Source organism: Lagopus leucura, unplaced genomic scaffold (genome assembly GCF_019238085.1).
Source record: "Lagopus leucura isolate 7727_CA_CO unplaced genomic scaffold, USGS_WTPT01 Super-Scaffold_100019, whole genome shotgun sequence".
Classification (NCBI taxonomy): domain Eukaryota; kingdom Metazoa; phylum Chordata; class Aves; order Galliformes; family Phasianidae; genus Lagopus; species Lagopus leucura.
Genome location: NW_024962273.1, coordinates 6111767 through 6132235, shown reverse-complemented (window position 1 = coordinate 6132235; position 20469 = coordinate 6111767). Strand labels below are relative to the sequence as shown.

Here is a 20469-nt window from a genome sequence, read left to right as displayed (position 1 = left end):
AATTATTATTTGTGTATTTTTTCCTTTTCATGCAGTTGAACTTGTAGCATTTTCTTTTAAAGGGATCTCTTTCCTTCCAGCCCCTTATCCCTTTGCTTTAGCGAATCTGTGATGCAGGTAAGTTCCATAAGTATTCTAATGAAGAATCCTTAAGTACCTCTAAAGTAGAAAACATAAAATTGCAATTTTTCATGTATATTATTTTAACTGGTGTATCTATGTAAGGAAACAATGCATCAGGGACATTGTGATTATCCTCAAGCCGTGGACTGTTGCACTCTGAGGCTGTATCCAAGTTTCTGACCTGGACTGTCTGTAAAGGTAAAGCCATTTGGTCAGAGAAAAACAGGCTTCTAATGCTCACTGTTAGCTATTCTGTTAATTGGCAGTACTGCTTTTCTTGAATATTCTGAAAATACAAATGTGACTCTTGAGGATTCAGTTGTAATGTCGCCGTCTCTTTAAGCTTTTTCCTTACCCCACATTTGGTATCACTGAGAATGTCTGAGAGCTTTCTGGTGTGTTCCCATTGCCTGTGGGAATACAGGCCCTTTTTTTTTTGTTGTTGTTTCCTTCATGCAATTTCTCCAAACTAGTTGTCCAGAAAATTTTCAGATAACTTCATCAAGTTCTAGAGTGCTGTGTTCATTTCTTAATTAGACATTAATGGTAGGAGTTCAAGGTCCTTCAGAATATAGGTTTATGGGTGGCAGTCTTTGTCCTGTGTTCACACTCTGCAAAAGAAAATTGTCACGCTTGAAACCTTCACTATGTTTACTCATAGATATTGTGTCCCTTCTAAAGAGGGAGATGCTTATGCGGTGTTTGATCCCAGTAGGTTTCCTTGGTGTGTGGCCATTTGCTTCAGTGATAGTGATATGAGAGAGGAGGTTATGCTTGGCACATGGTGCTAAAATTTGCATTGGCTCCTTGACAGAACTCTCTGCTCCTTAAGAAAGTGAAATATCTTTGAAAGCTCTGGGTACCAGGATGGCAGAAGTTGATGCTCTGTGTGTATTATTTCCTTTTTTTTGCAGTCAGGGGAAAGGAGGAATTAGCTTTCCATCTCCCTTGTGCTTGGGTCTGAGCAATTAGGCTGCTCTTCTAATGATATGCTTTCAAAAGTGTTCATTAAGAAGCAGCGGGATGCTGATTTTTCTCTGCTTTCCTGTGTGACCAGGCTTTTCAGTTTAGCAATACAGAATCATGCCTAAACAGCTGTTGAGTCAGGCTGTCGTATCAGTGAGGCAATTGTCTTCTGCCCTCCCTCTGATGAGAAAGTCGAACAAAGGAATTTACAGAATGAAACTGCAATGCAGGGCACTGCTTAACACTGGATCTTAAACCCATTTAGAAAAGCTGCTGCAGAGCACAGTAACTCATTTATAAACAATTCAGAAGGACTAACTATAAGAGTCGGATAGTGTAATCCTCTGCAAATTGAACTGACTCTACAGAATGATCTTCAGTTGTGGTTTCTGCAGGAAAATGGTTTGGCTATAACAGAGTTCAAGAAGGTTTGCTGGCTCAGAAGCATGGCTGATAAGATTTGGCCAGATACCAGCTTTGATATCAGCTTTTTCTGGTGAGATTTCACTGAATAAACTCCAGTTTGAAAACCATTCCTAGCTCTGTGGAGTATTCAGGCCTGGGTGGCTGTTGCATGTGATAATGTGACAGTTTAATGTGCGGTGTGTTCTGGAGCTTGACCTGAAATTAGTGGGTATTAATTGAAAATCTGCTAAACCAAAACAGTTGTACTTTATGTAAATAGATACACTTCATGGATAATGGAATTCTCAGTTCATCTAAATGATTCTGAATAATTTTATTATGTACCTATACTGTTCTTCTGGAACACTTTTTCATCACATCAGCTTTGTGAAGCAGCTTTGTACTTACAAACAGTTATGTACAGTCATCATGTACTGCATGAATTTACATCTCAGTGCATAAACTGTTAATCTCCAGATATTGAGAACATAGATTAAAGTGCTCCTTACTATTTCATTGGTGTTTAAAATGGAGATCTGAGATATTTGACGAAAAGGATGGGTTTTTTTTTTTTGTGTTTGCATATTGCATTACAGCTTCTGAACTCACTGAACTTGCAGGAAGTATCAGCTCAGTTCTAAAATAAGTAAAATAGCTTACCTTCTGTCATACTGAGCAAATGAATAGTCACAGCTGACCTTGTCCAGATACTCAGATTATTGCTGGCCAGTTAATCAGAGGCTTTGCTGAAAAACTAAGTGAAGGAGTTTAAATTAGTTCTGAAGTTCTAGTAGGGCACTGAGATGCTGGAGTTGAATAAAGGTTTTAAACTGACAAAATCCTGCCAAATCTTGCTGCCGTTGCTTTTCAAGTGTGATAACAGAGTATCTGGAGACAGTGCATAAGGATTCCCATGCCAGAGCAGGAATTTTTCCATATGCATAGTGCTATGCAAGTGCATGATGGATAGAATATGTCCAGTTCTTCTCGGTCTGTTCCATAGGTCATTACTGTTTTGTTTGTTCCTGTCCCTCTGGAATTACTCATTCATCAGTACAAGGATGGTCTTTGACAGGAAACTAGATTCAGATTGTTTAAGCCAAAACTAAAAACAGTTTTCTGTTGTGTATTTCAGTATTTTGTGCAAAAGAACTGCTCGTGTCTTTTTATGCTACAACCATGGGTCTTTTTTGTTCAGCCTAGTGATCTTGCCTTGCATATCATAACGAGAAGCGTGTTTAGGACTCCAATAAATACACTAGACATGGTATATAGCATTTGCAGTTGTGGTGATGAAATAAGGCTATTGCTTTTATAAATCTCAGTATTCAGGAGTACATATGAATAATTCAGTCCGGAGCCTAAGATCTTCATATATTGCCACCTGCTCATTATTCAGAATTCTCATTATAGCCTGCTGTTGCCCTAGCAACATTCTGAAAATTAGTACTGCATCTATGAGAAAGCTTTTGTTTATCTAGCAAAGCCCACCATCCAATCTGTAATATTGCAGGATGCTTCTCAAGTGGATACTCTAGGCCTCAGCCCCGGTTGTTTAAAAAAAATAATCTCTTATGTGGCATTAATTGAAGATTGTTTGTTTATGTTGTTTTTTTAACCATAGATATTAAATATGGTGATTTAAGTTAGTCTCCTTAGTGCCTGATAATGCTTTTGCATGATTCAATTGACTAGAGATGCTTTCCTTTATAGATATGCAAGAAAGTAACAATCCTGTGTTGACTGCTGGTGTTCTTCCCAGGGTCCTTCATTCCCTCTTCTCCCCTGCTTTTTCTTCCCTCTGTCTCTTGACTTCTGCATGTGAAGTCAGAGCTTGTTTAACCTTGAGGGCTCTGCGACATAAAAAGATAGATCTGTGCTCATGAACTTAACAGTAGCTGAACGTGGAGCATGGATCAAGAGGTGGTGGTGTTTATAGTACAATCCGTGAATCCGCTGTTGTGACTAAAGGAACTTATCTCAACTTGCTCTCGCTGTTTCGAGTGAAATATGCTCCCTTCTCTCACAAGATATACCCACAGAATCTCCTTCTGGAGCAAACGAAGGGGCAGAGCTGAGATATTTGATGGTTTTGTTTTTGTTTTTCTTGAAAGGAAAAATAAATTGAAACAATATTAGAAACACCCAACTTTCCGAATCCTCTCCCTTGGCACAAAGCAAAAGAAAGCTGCCATCTTTCCCCCAACTTTTATTTGCAGTTCAGATCTTTGTTGCATGTTGTATTGGACTTATTTGGTTCAACTCCTCAGTTGCTCATTCGGTTCTGAATCTGCAGAAAGGAATCTGTACCTTCTCTGAAAGGAATTTTCACTCTTGGTTTATCTGACCTATTGATTTGCGCATTCTAAGATCTGACAGCAAAGAGGACTTGTACTAAATTAGCACTTCAGAAAAATAGGATTTGCCCTGACATAAAGGCCTCAGTTTAAATGAACACATTTCATAGTGTTTTCCCTCCAAAGCACTTAAGGGGTGGAGGCTGATGAGAAGTAAGCTGCTTTTCCTCATCTTAGCTGCAGCCTCCCCTTTCCTAGCGTTAGGCACCTGGCATTGAATCCCTGTTTCTGTGTTCACAGGTGTTTAGAATTCTTTAGGGGCGATAACACAGCAACTTAACGTGAGCTTTCCAAACATCTTTGTTTTTCTGCAGATATGAGAGCGGGCTTATGGTTTGGTTTTTGATGTTTCACGGGTAAATGTTGTTATTTGGGAACTTCTGTTTCAGCTCTCCCTTTGCGGAAGATAACACTGATTTAGAATTAGCAACTTCTCATAGGTCTCTATGTTTACTTCTTCAGTCTTCACAAAACTGCTGGTCATTGTATCTTTTCAGTAGAAAGGGTAAATCCATAGTTTTATTTGTAGCTTAATAATGGTTTCCCTCCCTGTACTCGCTCTCCTCGATATTCCCCCCCTCCACTCACACCATCAGCAATGCAATATGTTGGGCAGGCATTTTGTAGAGCAAGCATGAAGGCTGTGAAAGGGTTATATCCTTTTTTAGAAGTAACACAATGAATGAGAATGTCCAGTAATGGGAAAAGCCGGGGGCAACATGAAGGATTAAGTAATACACAGCAGCTGTGTACCCCACATTGCATATATAAAGACCTCATTTTCCCTTTCATTCGTTCTTGTTGCTAAAAGCAAACATCACAGCCAGTTAAAGCTCTGCAGTTTGTTAGCCATGTGTCTCTTTCTCCAGGACTTTGCTCCTCTCCTTTTCTGTCCTGAAAATGTAAAGGCGTAGAGATCTTTCTGCGAGCGTTTTGCAGGAAAGCAGAGGTAGAGTCCTTCTGCATTATGTGCAGGATGGAATTATATAATTTTTTGTGAGTATACAAATAAAAACCAGTAATTAATGATAATTTCCCCTGACAATAGTACAGCCAACCTAGGGAGTATTTCATTTGTCAGGAGAATGATTCTGAAGTGGCTCTCTGTGTAGTGTATCTTTTGCTCTTGGGCAAGCCTAGAGACTCATTCCTTCTTTATTAAGTATGTGATTGCTTTCTAGTCAGCCTTTCATTTATCTCTCAAATATCTCTCCTGTGTGTTTGATGTGTGGTATTGCTTTGAAATTTAAATTGAATTGGAACTTTATATTCGCATATCTCTTTCTGTGCTTATTCTGTTAGATAGTTTTCTGCAAATGTAATTATGTGCGTTTGACAACAGATAAAGTTTCATGAGCATGCTCTGAGTTGAAGATCAGTTAAGGTTCTGATGTTCCTGTAAACTAGCCCTGTGCTCCAGTACCTCTTTCCAGGATGTGAGTTGTTACTTAATCTAAGTGTATTGCTTCAGTATCTTTTCTTGTTTGAGAGAAACATTAACACATTCACTTCAAATTATTTTCCCACTTCACATTAATGAGTTATTTCTGTATTCTTTTACATGCAGTTGTATTTGGCATAATCTCTGTAAGAGACATTCATAGAGCTGTAGACACAACAACAAATGAGCATCTATACAGTACGTTTCTTAGGCAGGACTATTTTGGGTAGTTATTGTTCCTTCTCCAAATCCTTGTTTCTATTTTAATAAGAAGCAGAGATGCCCTGAAGACTATTCCAGTACCAAGCTAAAAATTATTTCTCATCTTTTAAGGACAACTTGAATTGTTGTAGGCATTTCTCATTTTCTTGTGGTTTTAACGTAGTGTCCGTGAAGGAATCTCTCTGAAGGGATTAAAAGTGTTGTCCATTGGCAGTTATAATAACATTATGACACCTGTGTTTGGACATGTTCCGCCATAGACTGCCTCTGTTTTTCTTTTTTTCCTATTTTTCCGCACTCTTTCTTCCTTTCCCACTCTTAGCAGCCTTATCCAATCTCCCACTTCCATGAAATGGACGACTAAAGCTACAGATCCCACACCAGTCTGTATGGAGCAGCGACTGCAAGGGGAAGTGCGACCTGGAGGGAAGCTGAACAAGAAGGGGCTCAAATTCACTCTTGTACAACAATGAATTAGAAAAGATCCTGAATATTAAGCTAACATTTTACTCCTACTTAATGTAGTTTATGCCTCTTTTCACCCATTTTGAAATTTCAATAAACAAAATGTATTTTTTTTAATTGACATTCCCATCAGTTTGTTTTCATTACAACATGAGAAAGAAACCTCTTAGTAGGTTACATCTAATGGAAACTCGCTACAGACAGTTTTGGGGAATATTGTACCAATTGTCACATTGTGTTGATGTGTTCCTATGTTTTTAAGTTTTTGTTTAGATGAATGTGGTTTTAAAGGTAGGCAGCTTTATTATGTTGTTTCCTAGTATGATTTTCTAAATTAATGATTTGTCCTACCTCTATATGTTATTGAATGCGCTGCTAAAGGATTAATGTTTAGGAGGTGGGCAGTTTTAAAACTTTGATTTGTTACTAACTGGCATTTGTAGTGAGCAGATCTTTTAAGCTGTCAAATAACACGTGTGTCCCTGATTTTGTGTAGGAAAGGAACCATCGCATAGATGAGCATGTTGGTATTCGCCTGTGGGAAATTGAATGGCACTCTGTTGTTGTTTGCTGTTGGGTTTTGTGTGCTTTTTCTTTTGTTCTCTGAATCTTCCTTCTACACTTTGTGAGAATAGGCCATCGTGGTAATTCACAGTGTCTGTGACTCTTGTTCTGGTGGGAGGTGGAAAATGCCTGCTATTGGGAGCTTCACAGCTTGTTGGATTACCAAACTCCTTTTGTAATCTGTAGCATCCCTGGCCCTAAGCAGAGTCGTTCTGGCCTATGAACTTGGAGTCCACTGCTTCCGCTGTCTTCTGTTGAAACTTGTGACTCTTGCAGAGGCCCTTTTTATTCTCTGTTCTCATATCTATAAATACCAAAGGAAAAAATGTGAACTTACATATTCCAAGTATATAACTTAATTCTGTATTAAAATTGGGAGCTGCCGTGTTCAGTTTGGATGCCTGTTTTCCAAACGTTTGTATCTTTCTGAAGGTTTGCATCTTTCAAGAGAGCTGCTGTTTGAAGGATATCTGTTGAAAGCAGCAATGCTTTGGCTCATTTATTTAAAATACCTTTATCAAAATATTGTTGAAAAATATCAATCCTGATATTTTGAAGTCGATGTTATGTGTTGAAACAGAAGAGGGATAGAAAGTGAGGGGCTGGGGTTTGTTTTCAGCAGGAGATGGCTTGATGTTGGTGTGGGGTGTGGGTACAGAGCTGTGAACACCTCTGCAGTGGAGCTCCCAGAGTAGAAGCAGTGTAAGAGCCAGGAGGTGGCATGTGCTGTCAGTTAGGTCTCCGAACGATGTTTGCTAAGCCAGCCAAATCTTTGTCAGCATAGTTGTATCTGTAGAGATTTTGCTGGTACAGCAATGTCATGTGAGAAGGGCATTCATTTCACCTCGCAGGCCAACAGAACAATGTTAGCAAAATTAAAGGCAATTTAGTTGCCTTTCGCAAGCATTTCTAGTAGCTTTTTCCTCTTGAGACAAGCATGCTGTTCAGCGAGAGGCTTAGTTATTCAGTGCTTATTTTCCTCTGGCCTAATGCTTTTCTATTTCTGAAGTATATGGTTTTTGAGAGGTTAATTCTATAATGTTCAGGCTAAAATGGCTTTTGTCTGCTACTCTAAGCTGACCTTTGCAGTTGTTTTCCTGTGAGACAATGATAGCAAAAACAGTTTCAGTATCTGGCTTGAAGGCTGTTTCCAAAAATGTTTCTTTCCCTCTGTCTCCCTCTTCAGCCCAAAAGTAAAGGTGGGAGCAGAACAGTTCCTGATGTTGTTACAGTTTTAAGTATCTGGGATAGGCTGCTTAATATTACTGCTGCCGTTAGAGTGGACCAGCCACTGAGTTGTTTTGTAACACATTTTCATCCAACATAGATTGTTCAAAGCTAGAATTGTAATTTTGTAAGGAGCTCTAAACACATGGACTGAACTTTGGTCAGGCAGTATCATGGTATGCCCTCTCCTTTCTTTTTCAAAAATGATTTTGATGGTCAGAATTACTTCTATTAAAAATGCATGTTTTCACACCATGCAAAAACACCTGAAGCCTGCTGGATTTAGAAGCTGCCTGGCAGAACCTTTTTGTTGCCTTATGCAGTAGCGGTGCTTGAATTATGAGGACTGTTTCCCACACCATGAGGAACCCAGACAAAATTGTTTACATCCTTGGATGTACTTTGCTCTGATTGTATCCTAACAATCCAAAATGAAGTCCAAGAAGAGAACTAATAAGAGAACAGCAGTGCTGCATGCAGAGGGATCCCACTCTGGCTTACTGCTGAGGATCCAGTGCTCAACATAACTGCAGCACTGTATGGTGCCAGTCTTTGCAGATGTCAGTCTTTTTCTAGGATGGAATTTTTAAGTTTATAAGTGAAGGGTCACGTTAGCCTTGCTAGTTGCTAAATTCCTTATTCTCCTGTACACAGCTATATTCCTCAACGCGTTAACTTGACATTCTTTTACCACTGTCGGCCAGCTGTTGTTCAGTATTACTCAGAATAATAATTACAAAAAAGTCAATAGTGGAGCCACTGAAGGTCTGTGTGAGCTTTGACACCACTGAGGAGGCGTATTTAAGATGTAAAAACATTCTCCCAGCTTTTGCTGTTGTATTAGCACCCTTCTGGCAGAGGTTAATTTTGAAGAGGCAGAGTAGCTCCATGTCATTCTTTTATATTCCCATCCATCATCTTGCTGTTTTTTGGAAAATCTGGTTAGTAAGTAGCTTACTTCTTATTTGATTCAATTAGTGTCTTCTAATGCTAATGCAATAAATAGCATTCCAATGTTAACTCTGTACAAGGTTTAAAAAAACAAACTGTAGAGTGTAGTATTGGGAAAAGTATTTATCTGTCAATCGTATGTATTAAGGTCAGTGAATCATGGATTCATTTCTACAGCATTTTTTTAGTACATAAATATAAACAATCAACTTGTTTTTTGATTCACACTTTCAAAAAAATGGAGGATGTTCTTATTCAAATGCTGCACTATTAGTCATTTCTGCATATCATTGTTGAATAAGGAGCCCAACATTCCTTGCTTCTTTTTAAATCATTTGATGGTTCTCAACCTTAGAACATAGGAGATCATGTAGGAAGTATGTGCAGAATTACTTGTTGGCTGTCTGGAAGATGGGAGCAGCTGGCTGTCAACAATTCCAATTTCTTTATTTGATAAATGTACACATTTGCTTTGAATTTTATGCTAAATGTTAGTTATTAGGTCAACTGCTGTGTTTTCATAAAATCTGTGCAGTGAATTCAAAAAGCCTTTGAACCCATGGACTGCAGTGGTAAAGCTGTGAGAGAAGGAGAGCAAAACATGGATTGCAGAGCCTGCCCTGTTGCTCTCAGAGCATCTGTGAGCGTTGCCTGCCCTGTTGGCAGGAGGGAGAATTGTGGCTCCCGCTGCAATCCTTTACTCTCCAAGTTGGGAGCTTCAGGATTATATCTTTTTGATTATTTTCCTTTCCGTTTATTCTTTCTGTTCTCCTTTCTGCTTTCTGCCCCTCTCCTAGGGAGAATTTCCCAGAAGGGACTTAGTCTGCTCCTAAGGCAGGTGCCAGTCATCTTGCCTGTTGTCTTGGGAATCATCAACTGACTGTTGGTTAATAGATGGTTGGTTTTGTTTTTATCCAAAAATATTAATCTACATCTCCACATAGATAATTGCACTGATGCTATTGAACAGTGTCCTTAATTGACCACTGTGGTACTGCTGACACAAAACTTGCCTCTATAAAAGGAGGGAGGAGCAGTTCTCTCTCTGTTCCTTTTGTTGCTAACTTGATGCAGACTAGCACGAGTAACAACTCCTCTGTGCACCACTGTAACTCAGTAGCCAGCAAAATCTTACCCTAGCAAAAGAGCTTGATGGTTTTCAGTCACTTGCTGTTGAATCACAGCATGGAAAAGTTTAGCAGCCATGGGAGTTGGTGTAAAGGTGGAACTGTGCCCCAGCAGCATGGGCAGAAGTACAGGGAGAGAAAGGAAAAAAGACGACCTTCCCTTGGTAGCACCACTGAGTTTATTTGATGATTTACCTGCCCAAAGTATTAGTCTTACTGGCTAAAATTAAGTAGTTCCATGTTGAGTTTGTCCAACAACTTCAGAGATCTAAGCAGTAGCTAGAAGCAATAATTCTTTCAGTTATAGCTGTAATTTGTATTCTCATAAGAATGAGATAATTTTGATCAATATCTTTTTGCTTAAGGCATAAACATTTTTCCCTTTCATTCTAACAAAGAAACATTAGTGAGTCCTTTGTGTTTTTGGTTAGTCAGGCAGACGGATGTTTCTTCTACTCATACAAACCCTGAGGTTATGATGCTAACTTAAATATGTTTATATTGTATTTAAATTTTGCCTAAAATAATTGAGATGAAAAATATCTGGAAAAGCTCTTGTTGTATGGCAAGTCTTCTATTCTCTGTCTCTTTACTTCATCTGATGGTGAAGATGGTTCTCATAGCAGTGATGGGAGGAGTCCCGATTGCTGATCAGCAAAATTCTGTATGTTCATCTTACCCGGATTTCTTCTGCTGAAAGCCGTGGAGTCTTTGGAATTATGAAGTGTTCTCTGAGCACTTACAGGAAATGCAGACATACCAGGGAAAATCAATTTCTGTTTGTATGTGGAAAATGCACAGCAACTGTGTAGCAAAGGAATACACTTTCAACATACACATGAAAAGCTGGGGCAAATACCGGACTAGCTTCCTGCCTGTCTCTGTGCCTGAACGTTTGCAATTACTTTTTCCCAGCTGCTGTTGGTGTTGTATCTCACCTGTCTTTCCTAGGACTGCGAGCTGGTCTAGGATGGTCAGAAGCTCCCAGTCATTCCTGCCTCAGACTCTAATATGCTCTTTTCTACTTTTTTTTTCCTCCATACTGTTTAACATGAACTTGAGTGTCTGTCCTAAGGGATACAACACACAGGTAACTGAGTTCCAGCCTTTTCTACTCAGATAATACAGTTAAAGCAACTTCTGACTCCTGGGGATAAATGTAACTGTATAAACTAGAGCAACTGTTGGGCACTGAGACAAGGTAAACAATTGCACGCTGTTTGGAGATTTTCAAATCACTTGCAGCAATCCTAACTGGGAATTTAGTGCTGACTGTGATTTTGACTATCAGATTAGGGGATAAACTACTTAAAACTAACAAAAATGAGATAGATATTGTACACAGCAGCAGATATTCTTTAGACTTGTTGAAATAGCTGATGAGCATAAGCTTATTTAAGAAGTAAATTTTCATTTGCCCATTTTACTGGCAGTGTATCTGCTTTGTATGTTGAATGTAGATTTCAACCCCCCACACTTCTAATCCAATTTCCTGCCCTGTATTTGATGGATACCAGTTATTTTGTCAGCTGTGCTGTATTGTTGTTTATTTTTGATGTGTTTTTGGTTTTTTCACCATCATGATATCAATAATTGCTTCCAAGAAGAATGGAAAATCACCTTTTCTCTTCATCTTTTCAAAAGAATCAATTTCTTCCATCCTGGGCAGAGCAAAGCTTCCTATCTTTATCTTCATTGCCTAACAAGGAGCAGATAGGAGTCTTGATGCCTATTACAGAAATTGGATTAAGTTGAGTAGATCCTGTTCCCAGAAATATCCTCACTCATTACAAGTCAATTTAGCACTTTGCAAATGATGGTTTTCAAGTCAGAAACTGAAACAGAAGATCCAGTGGTTTTATGTGTGTCATGATTCTGTCATAAAATTCAGTAGTTTTGCTTAATGACTTCTTTTGATGTCTTTTTTAGTCACTTGCACTTTGGATTACAGAAAAGAAGGCAGTAAAAGCACAGCATTGATGTTTTTTTTATTTTTCTGACTGAAAAGTGTATGCCTTCCTTGCACAAGGCTTTCATCTCACAACCTATAACGGCAGTTTTCCCTCTGAAAAGGGGCACGTTCAGAACAATTGACTGGACTAAGTGATTACTGCTTTTCAGAAGGAGAAATGAAAGAATTTAGGTGATCTGTGGTATACTGTTATCTTGATGATGAAGAAGGGGAAGAGTGTGCATTTCAACTTATATGTTGTCTGGACTGTTCAGAAGGGTGTCTGTGGTCTGTTGCAGCGCATAAAAATACTTAAGTCTGTTTAATCCAACCTGTGTAATAATAGAAACTAGAATTGAATGATCTCAGCTATGAATTTGTCTGAATTATAAGGAACTTTGGTGGTGGGATGCTATCCAAGTAACTCACTCTTGTGGCTCACAAATCACAAGATTGCCCTATGGATTTCAGTGAATCCCTGGTGGGTTTTTTGTTTGTTTGTTTGTTTGTTTTTTAAGGAAAAATTAGGTAGGCCAAGATTCAGTTTTCTGTTTGTATCTGTTGCTGTTAATCTGAATCAGAGGCTAAATTGGCAGGCTTTAAATCTATCTGCAGTTGATAAATCTGTTCATAGCAATTGATAGGATTATTTGCAGTTAGGTTGCTTTAGAAAACAAGGATTTTTTTATGTACTAATCTTCTGGATTGCCAAAAGCAAGTGCATAGATCTTTGCAGTATGAGTTGCACTGAGGTGAATGCTGGTAACCCTTTTTGGTATATGTTTTTAAAATGGTGTTGCAAAGAGACCAAAGTGGACTTGGGAAAAGTAAAGAAATAAAGAACTTCCAATATGTATGGAGGCAATACTGATTACTGTCATTGCACTTGTGACCCGGGTAGTGTGTAGGAGGTAAATTAGACTTTAATTTCTGGGATTATATGTGCAACTGGATATAATCTTTTTTTCTTCAGCCTGTAATCTTTTAAAACACTTCTTCTAAATGTGATTTAAATGCTGTCAGTTAAACTGAAAAGCATCTGTATTCAAATTGTGTAAACGTCGAAGGTTTGTGTGAGCGCCTTCCTAAGTCTTAAATCACCATCTGGATTGTCTGGAAAACAAACTCAGCAACTCAACAGCTCCGCTTATCCTTCCCTGCGTTTCTGTCATCTTTTATTTCCAGCTTGTTCTTTCATCTCTAATCCTTTCCCCTCCATTAACGATTTGATGTTTTGAAAACACGGCCAGGCCTCTTTATTTTCCATGCTTCCTTAAGCCCAAGCATCTGTAGTATCTTGTATTTATCAAACTCTGTTGCTTGAGATCTGAAACTGATCTGTGGCTGGGGAACACGGTCTGTGTGTTGCCTCGCTCTGCACACCGCTGCCATCCGCTCAGTGGTGCTGAGGCACAAGTGCAGCTCGGATACTCGAGCGATGAGTGAGCGTGGATTAAGATCCATCCCTTAGCAGTTAAGGAGGAGAAGTGAAATGTCAAATGCTGTTTAAATGATCACTTAAAATCTTTCCTCGCCAAATCTCTTTTGCAGGGTGATGGCTTTTGGTTCTTTTTAGGGGGTGGTGAGGAGGCCAGGAATACAGTTTTTCATTTCATGCTTGTACAATGTGAAGTGCTGCCTTGGGCTGTTTTTACAGTCACCATTTTCCAGGATAAGGATTTAATATCTTATTATATACAAAGCAATTTGTTTACAAGCTGGTGAGACTTACTGTTGTGGAATGTGAAGTGTTTGCTTTCTTTTGTTTCGTTGTAAATCCTACTTGCCAACTTCAGTTCTGCAGGTAGTTGTTGAAACAGGATATGGCTTTTTCTCTTATAACGTAGAGTTCTGTATTTAGCTAGCTTCTGTGACATGAATTTATGTGAAACCAGTTGCAGAATGGTGATATTGACAAAGCAGTCGAACTGCTGAAAGGCTGGGCACTGTCACATGGCCACAGAAGATTGCTATTAATCTCATTCTAGCAATCTCGTAGCACACAGCATTTTTCACATCCCTTTGAGCTAAGATGCAGCATTGTGGGAGGCACTGAAGATCTTCAGGATATGTCTTTTGGCCCCATCTTCCTGCATGTACTGCAGCTCCTCGTGTTGAAAGGGGATGGCTTAGTGCGGATTCTGTACTTACATTGGTTGAAATTCTTCATAACCACAGAAGAAATGGCTCATTTGTTTCTCATTTCACTTTAAACGTTTGGATGTTTTTCACTTGTTGGTTTGTTTTCCTGAAACTGTTCTAATTATCCTGTTAGTCACACGGAAATTGAGTAGTTGAGCTGGGGTAACAGAAGGTATTCTTGGTGTTCACTGTCATTTGTACTGCTTTTATGATAAGCCCCGGAATAGTTGTGAGATATGTGTTTGGGGAACACAGTACAGAGATCCTGGTAAGCTTTATTTCAGCATGTCTTTCAGAGTTGAGCTGCAGTTCTTGGCTTTGGGATATTTCTGCCACATCCCTGGGGTACATTTTGTTTGGTATTTGATAGCTGTTGTTGCCTGCCCCTTCAAACACACACCCTTGTGGGTGGTGGCATTATTTCTTTCTCAGGAAGGCAAATCTGCAAAGAAGGAAGATGGAACTTTGTCGGTGTTCTAGAAATTTGTAAAACCTGATCAAGGGCACGTACTTGAGTTGAATAAAAGTATCTTCTACAATTCCAGATGCCTGAAATATAGATTATGTACTGTGCTTGTAGATTAACAACAATGAAGAGAGAATTGCTTATACTTAGAGGGTTTTCTGAGCTTTCATGGCCTGTTGCTCCTCCACACCTGCTGGGCTTCTTGTTAACTGTCTTTTTCAGACTTTGGGAAGATACCTTCTTGATAGGAATAGTTTCACTGGGATGCCAACAGAAAGCTTATTATGACTACTTTGTAACTCTGCAGCACTGAAATGCAAGTCTGATGAAAACTATTACTGCTGCTACAGGCAAAGCAAGTAGCATGAATACATGTGAGAAACGTGCTTTTTTTCTTTAAATGGATATTCAAGTTTTTGGATTGGTCACACCCCTCCCTACCCCTAAATAAAATCATTGTGTGTTTCAGTTGTCAATACTTTTAATGTGTTTATTTATTTAGGCGTTTGAAAGGGATGTTCTTGCTGATTCAAGACAACATCGTTCTGTCCGGGACTTTACACTGGGGATAAGGACATGGGACTCCTGCCAGATTCCAGATGGTTCATTACAACTGACATCTTCGTTGACAACTGTGAAAAGGAACTTTGGATTATTCTATTTTATTTTTGTGGGAAACCACAATCCCCAAACTGTAGGACACATCAGGTAATAAATCCAAATACTTACTTAGACTTTTCTGTACATTATTTGAAGGCTTGAAGCGTGTAGAACGTAGTGTTTGTTTTCTTAAAGAAATTGAATATTCTTGGTTTTACATCTTCTACTCCAATTAAGTAATGGGAATAAATTATATTTAGTATTTCGTTGGGAAAATTAGAGTGGTTCCATTATTGGCTCTAATCATTAGAGTTCTCTTTATATAATTGATCGTTACTAATAACTGTTGATAATTTTCATAGTAATTGCTGTTTCTGTCTATCTTTACTTCTGAGAGAGTATTTAATTTAACATCAAGGCTATTTTCACTACATGTAATGTGTAAGAGAGCTCCTGCATTTGGAACCTGTCCCATTGTTTACTGACAATTAGAAAGCTTAAAATTTCAATGAAACTCATCTGTGTTTGCACGCTTGGTTCATTGTAATTTATCTACTTACTCTCAACTCTTTATGTGTAATTCTTTCTTCCTTTCAAATCAGTAAATCTCTCCTTGTTTCTATTGGAACCTAACTTGATTTGGAGCATTGGAATGCTTAAGAAATTTGTTTTTAAAATACAGAAAGGAAAATCTGCAAGTGTCATCCAACAGTGTGGTGCTTAGTTCTCTCATATAGAAAGTGTGGCATGATGTGCTTCTGATAGAAGTGGTAAAATGAAAAATGATCACTCCTTGCTTCTGATATGAGACAAGAAGAATGTAATAGGAAAGCAAATCTTCACAGCAAAATAACTTTATTTTGGATAGCTGCTTAGGTATGTGTATTTCTTTAAAAAAAAAAAAAAACAACTACTCAGTGATTCACTTTTTCTTTGTCCTGAAGGTTCCGTGTTTCTTGTAGAATTTTAAAATAATCTTTTCTAATGAGGATGTCTGATATTCTTACTGTAAAAGATGAAACTGATGCAATGAAGGGTTCAGAAGCTGAATTTAAAGATACAGATCCAGTTGAAAACCTTATAAAATCAGGAAGTCAAGAGCAGATTCAAGTGGAAAAGGATGAAAATTGCCCTGATAGCAAAAACAATATGCCGGTAAGAAGCTTTTTCTCTTTATTTTTCACTGATGTATTGTGTTAAATGAGTCTTTCTAATTGTGTTCTCATTTTTGTCATGATCTCCTTACATGTTGCTTTGACACAGATCAATAGAACTTTTGTTCACTTCTTTGTTTATGTTATATATATATATATATATAAAATAAACATATATATTTAACATAAACATATATATATATATAAAGGTCAGTCATTTTTGATTGATTTGGATAAGTGGTTTTCACAGGAACCAGACAGGTTGTCTGTTATTTATGTTTTCATGAGTGCACATGTGAAGCTAAGTCAAGGCTTTTCTATTATAGCAGAACAAGAGGAAAACTTGGCAGTTCAAACATCTTCAGCTGTTGCTGAATATTGTCTGTATTTCAGAGAATTTGCTGTATTGAGAATACACTATATAGAATAATAGGATTTGTTCAAGACACTGAAATATTGAGTGTTGGTAGTATGGATAAAGCACTACAGAACAGCTCAGCATGCCTACCCTGAACAGGAGTGGCCAACCCAGGGATTCTGAGCTATGGGTGGCTCAGGTTTAACTCTTACAGAATAGCTGTCCTGCATGAGGCTGAAGTAATCAGATGTCAGTGATCCAAGTCCTGGATATTAGAGGAATCAAATCAGCAATCTGGGTCCAGCTATTCTCCCAGCTATTCTCCCTGCATCAGTGGGGAGGGAAACAGTGAGTTTTCATCCCATCTTGGACGCAGCCAGTACTTATGCACCTTCCCTTTTCCTCAGTATTCCCCCACTTGACAGCTGTGGTGTGCAAGCTGTCAGGTTGGAAAGGTTAGGTTGTCCTAACAGGAAAGTAGGTATGTATAAATATATGATCTTTGCAAGGTAGGAGATACACCTACAGAAACTTGTGGCATCAAATTTTGAGTAAGATGTACAGGAGGTAAATACTGTGAAATCATCTTGTATTAAGAAAGTGAACACACCAGTGTTAGCACCAGTTAAGGACGTGTGGCAGCGTATTTGATACCTCTGAGATTCGTACTGTGTAAGCTCAGGAGCCCCAAAAGATGGGACTGTCGCATGGGATAAACTGGCTGACTCCTGGCTGAGGCCTAGAAAAAGAGTCAGATTTCTAAGAAGACATAGAAGCTTGTGTTGGAGAAGAAATTAACTTTCTATAAGAATTCTTCCATCTGTGGAAAAAAAAAAATATATATGGTAAAAATGGTGATGAGGGTATGGAGTATGCCAGTATTCTTTTGTGGGCTGCAAAAACAGGAGAGTGGCTTATTAGATTCCTGTTACTGAGAATTGAATAAAACTTTCTTTTGGGACTAGCTTTGTTCATGACTAGCAATTCAATATTCTGCTGAGTGAAGTAAGCCTTATCTGCTAGTTTTATTTGCTTCCAAATGAATCTTGTCAACTACTGTAATAACACAGTTCTACTCTTTAATATCTCCTGACTTTATTAAAGCTGGTATCAGTGTAAACAGATAGCTTTATGGAAAAATGAAGTCCTTAAAATGAAGTACTTTGCCTGTAACATATGAGAAGCAACTACTGAAACATGGGAAGATATTAAAGCTGGTAATCTCTTTAATCAGTGGAACGTTCCAGTAGTCATCACGAAAAATGAATGTGTGTGATTTCCAGCAGTTCAGTAACTTGGAAGAATCTCATTCACATTTTCTCATTCAACAAGTAGTGTAGAAGCTTATGAGGCTCAAGTGGCAGATTGTCTTTCTGCAAACAGGCATTCCTGCACAGAGAAATGAAACTGTCCGTGGTTACGAGCTTTGCTTTTACCTCTGGCTTCTTTGGCAGAGGTTTTGGTTGGTTGGTTTTGTTCTTGGGTGGCAGAGATAATTATGTAGCCTGCACATAGCATACACACCAGGAACTCTACAGCTATGTAAAGAAAACATCTTTTTGATGCAGACAGTTCTACTGTCTTTCACTTAGTATTAATGTGGGTGTTGTGTCCAGGAGTCTCCATCAGAACCAGAACACTGCCATTACATGAATGGTGTAATTAAAAATCAAGCTAGTTGTCTGAGAGCACTGATTTCAGGAGTAGTAGGGACACAGTCAGTTGTGACTGGAGCCTAGTGAGTGTAGGGCTTCACAACTGTGTGTAACTGCAGTCTGTAAAAGTTAATGTCACTTGTGCTATGGTAGCTGATAGTGCAAATATATATGTTACACATTTGCTTTCTAAGTTGCAATTTAATTTCTTTACAATCAAGTAAGAAACTAGCTACGATTGTTCCTAAACCTATCACAGTTTGTATGCTTCTGGGTCTCTGTAGTTTGAGTAACAGGCCATTATATTTTGACAAACAGCTTTCACTAAATTCTAGACTTTTGAGATGTTGTGCACTAGTAACCAATTTGCTGTCATGTACAATGGGAATGTGAAAAGTGTCTCATTAGAGTACAGGGGTATCTTTCCCAATCTTTTTAAGTAGTGTAAGAGTGGCACAGACCTCTTGTTTCTCTGTTCCTCAGCTGAGCTCTCTGAAGTCTTTCTTTGCCTCATTCTCAGCTGTCTTGGTCTCTTCAGATTTTAACCTGTCTTTGTTTCCAGAATGTGACTTACTGATTTTTAATAGGCCCATGATTGGATAGACTCTGTTCAGCTTTTGAACTGTTGAAAATGCTTCTGTAGCCAATGGTGAAACTATTTTTCCAATTTTGATCATTAGTCACCTTCTCCTGTGTCATGGAAAATTGCTGTCAGAACTCACCAGTGCAGGACAGCAAGTAACCATAGATCATGCTGTTTTTTTCTGTCATTGCAAAGCTATGTACAATCGTTAGGTAGGACTCTAACACTTAAGTGGTTTTAAAGTCAGTTTAGTAGAAAGGTAAAAACCTCTTTTGTTCAGGTCTGCCACGAGTGTCTGTCCTCTGAAATGTCCAAGCAGTAAATCAGAAATACACAGACCTTTTCTCAAGATTCTTCACGCTTCTGTGTTTGCCTTCTTGTGCCTGACCTGATTTTATCCAGTTTCTTTATAGCACAGAATGACAGAGGAAGGCATGTTAATGTGCCAGACCTTTACTTTGTATTTGGTGTAATTGAAGTGTGGGGTAGTTAGGAAAAAATTGTCAGCTACTTCCTCTGAAAGCCCCTGGTTGTATTTGACTGTATGTGTTTGGTAAGCGATCTTAACTTCCGTTTTTACTTTGCTGATTGCATTGTTTTAATTAGTTGGAAATGAAGCATAGTACTTCATCTCAACAGTTTTCTTCTTTAAGACAAAAAACTGATCAATGTTTTCATTATGCAATTTTTTTTTGTAACACTTGCTTTTAAGGTGTCTTGATATCCTGTCCAAAATTACTAATTATGGGGCATAAATATATTTTTAATCTTTCATTAACACAGTGTTTTCTCAGGTTGGTAAAACTCTTTCAGAGCTTTATAAAGTTGCCTAACTCACTATGAATTAGATACTCTAAAGCAGCTAAAAAATGTTTGGTTTTCACAAATGAGAATGTAAAGATGCAGTATAGGAGCAAAACTTAGGCAATACAGGAATTGGAGCAGAACTAAAAATTCATGGAGCTACAACATGTTCCTGTCCTGGAACTCCAATGGCGATGTGATTATTCTCCGCTGCTCCAGTTTTGTACAAGTAAGGATCTGGGTCCAATCATCTTGCATATGCATAGTATGCAACTATGCATACTTTTAGCAGAGCTGATAGAAGGACAGAATGTTTTTCAGACACCAACAAGGCTGTCTCTATTGTTGAAGGTATAGGAAAAGCTGAACTGTCTTTGCTCAAAATCTCAGCAAGCTCTTTTTTTTCTTTTAAAGAGGTAGCAGTTCAGTTTGCTTTCAGTGCAGCTATTTAAAGTCCTTTACACAGTAAGTGAGCAATATTTAAATGAGAAGCCCTTCTGCTCTTCACTGAAGCTGGGGCAAGAAAGACACTTGATACTTGAGGAAAGTGACAGAAAATAGCTGTTCTTCTTTCATAGCTTTTCATAAAATGGAATATTGTCCGTTAAACAAGATCTGAAATGGTGTTATGGATGTTATTTTTCACATACAAATATTAGGCTTACTCTTAGTGAAACCAGTTCTATTAAAGGCTTGTATATTCATCAGTTTGAGTTGCAGAGTGAAACCAGTACTTAAACTATGTTACAGCACTGTGAGTGCCTCTGTGCCTGCATAGCTATCATTGGAGTTTGTTCAAACTCTGCTGTTAAAAACCTGTCAAACAAAAGGAGACTGAGAGGGGACCTGATCCAGGTCTATAAATATCTAAGGTGTGGGGGGCAGAATGGCGAGGCCGGACTCTTTTC

At 38.4% G+C, this 20469-nt stretch overlaps 1 protein-coding gene across 15 annotated transcripts in view; it reads left to right on the top strand.

Moving 5' to 3' along the window:
* R3HDM1 (R3H domain containing 1) overlaps positions 1-20469 on the top strand; it is a 66115-nt gene that overhangs the window by 8592 nt on the left and 37054 nt on the right. For all 15 annotated transcript variants that reach the window (XM_042877743.1, XM_042877737.1, XM_042877733.1 and 12 more), the window contains exons 2-3: positions 14910-15115; positions 15952-16162. In XM_042877743.1, coding sequence (XP_042733677.1) covers positions 15992-16162 — 171 coding nt within the window. In that variant the 5' untranslated portion in view covers positions 14910-15115; positions 15952-15991. The remainder of the gene's footprint in view (positions 1-14909; positions 15116-15951; positions 16163-20469) is intronic.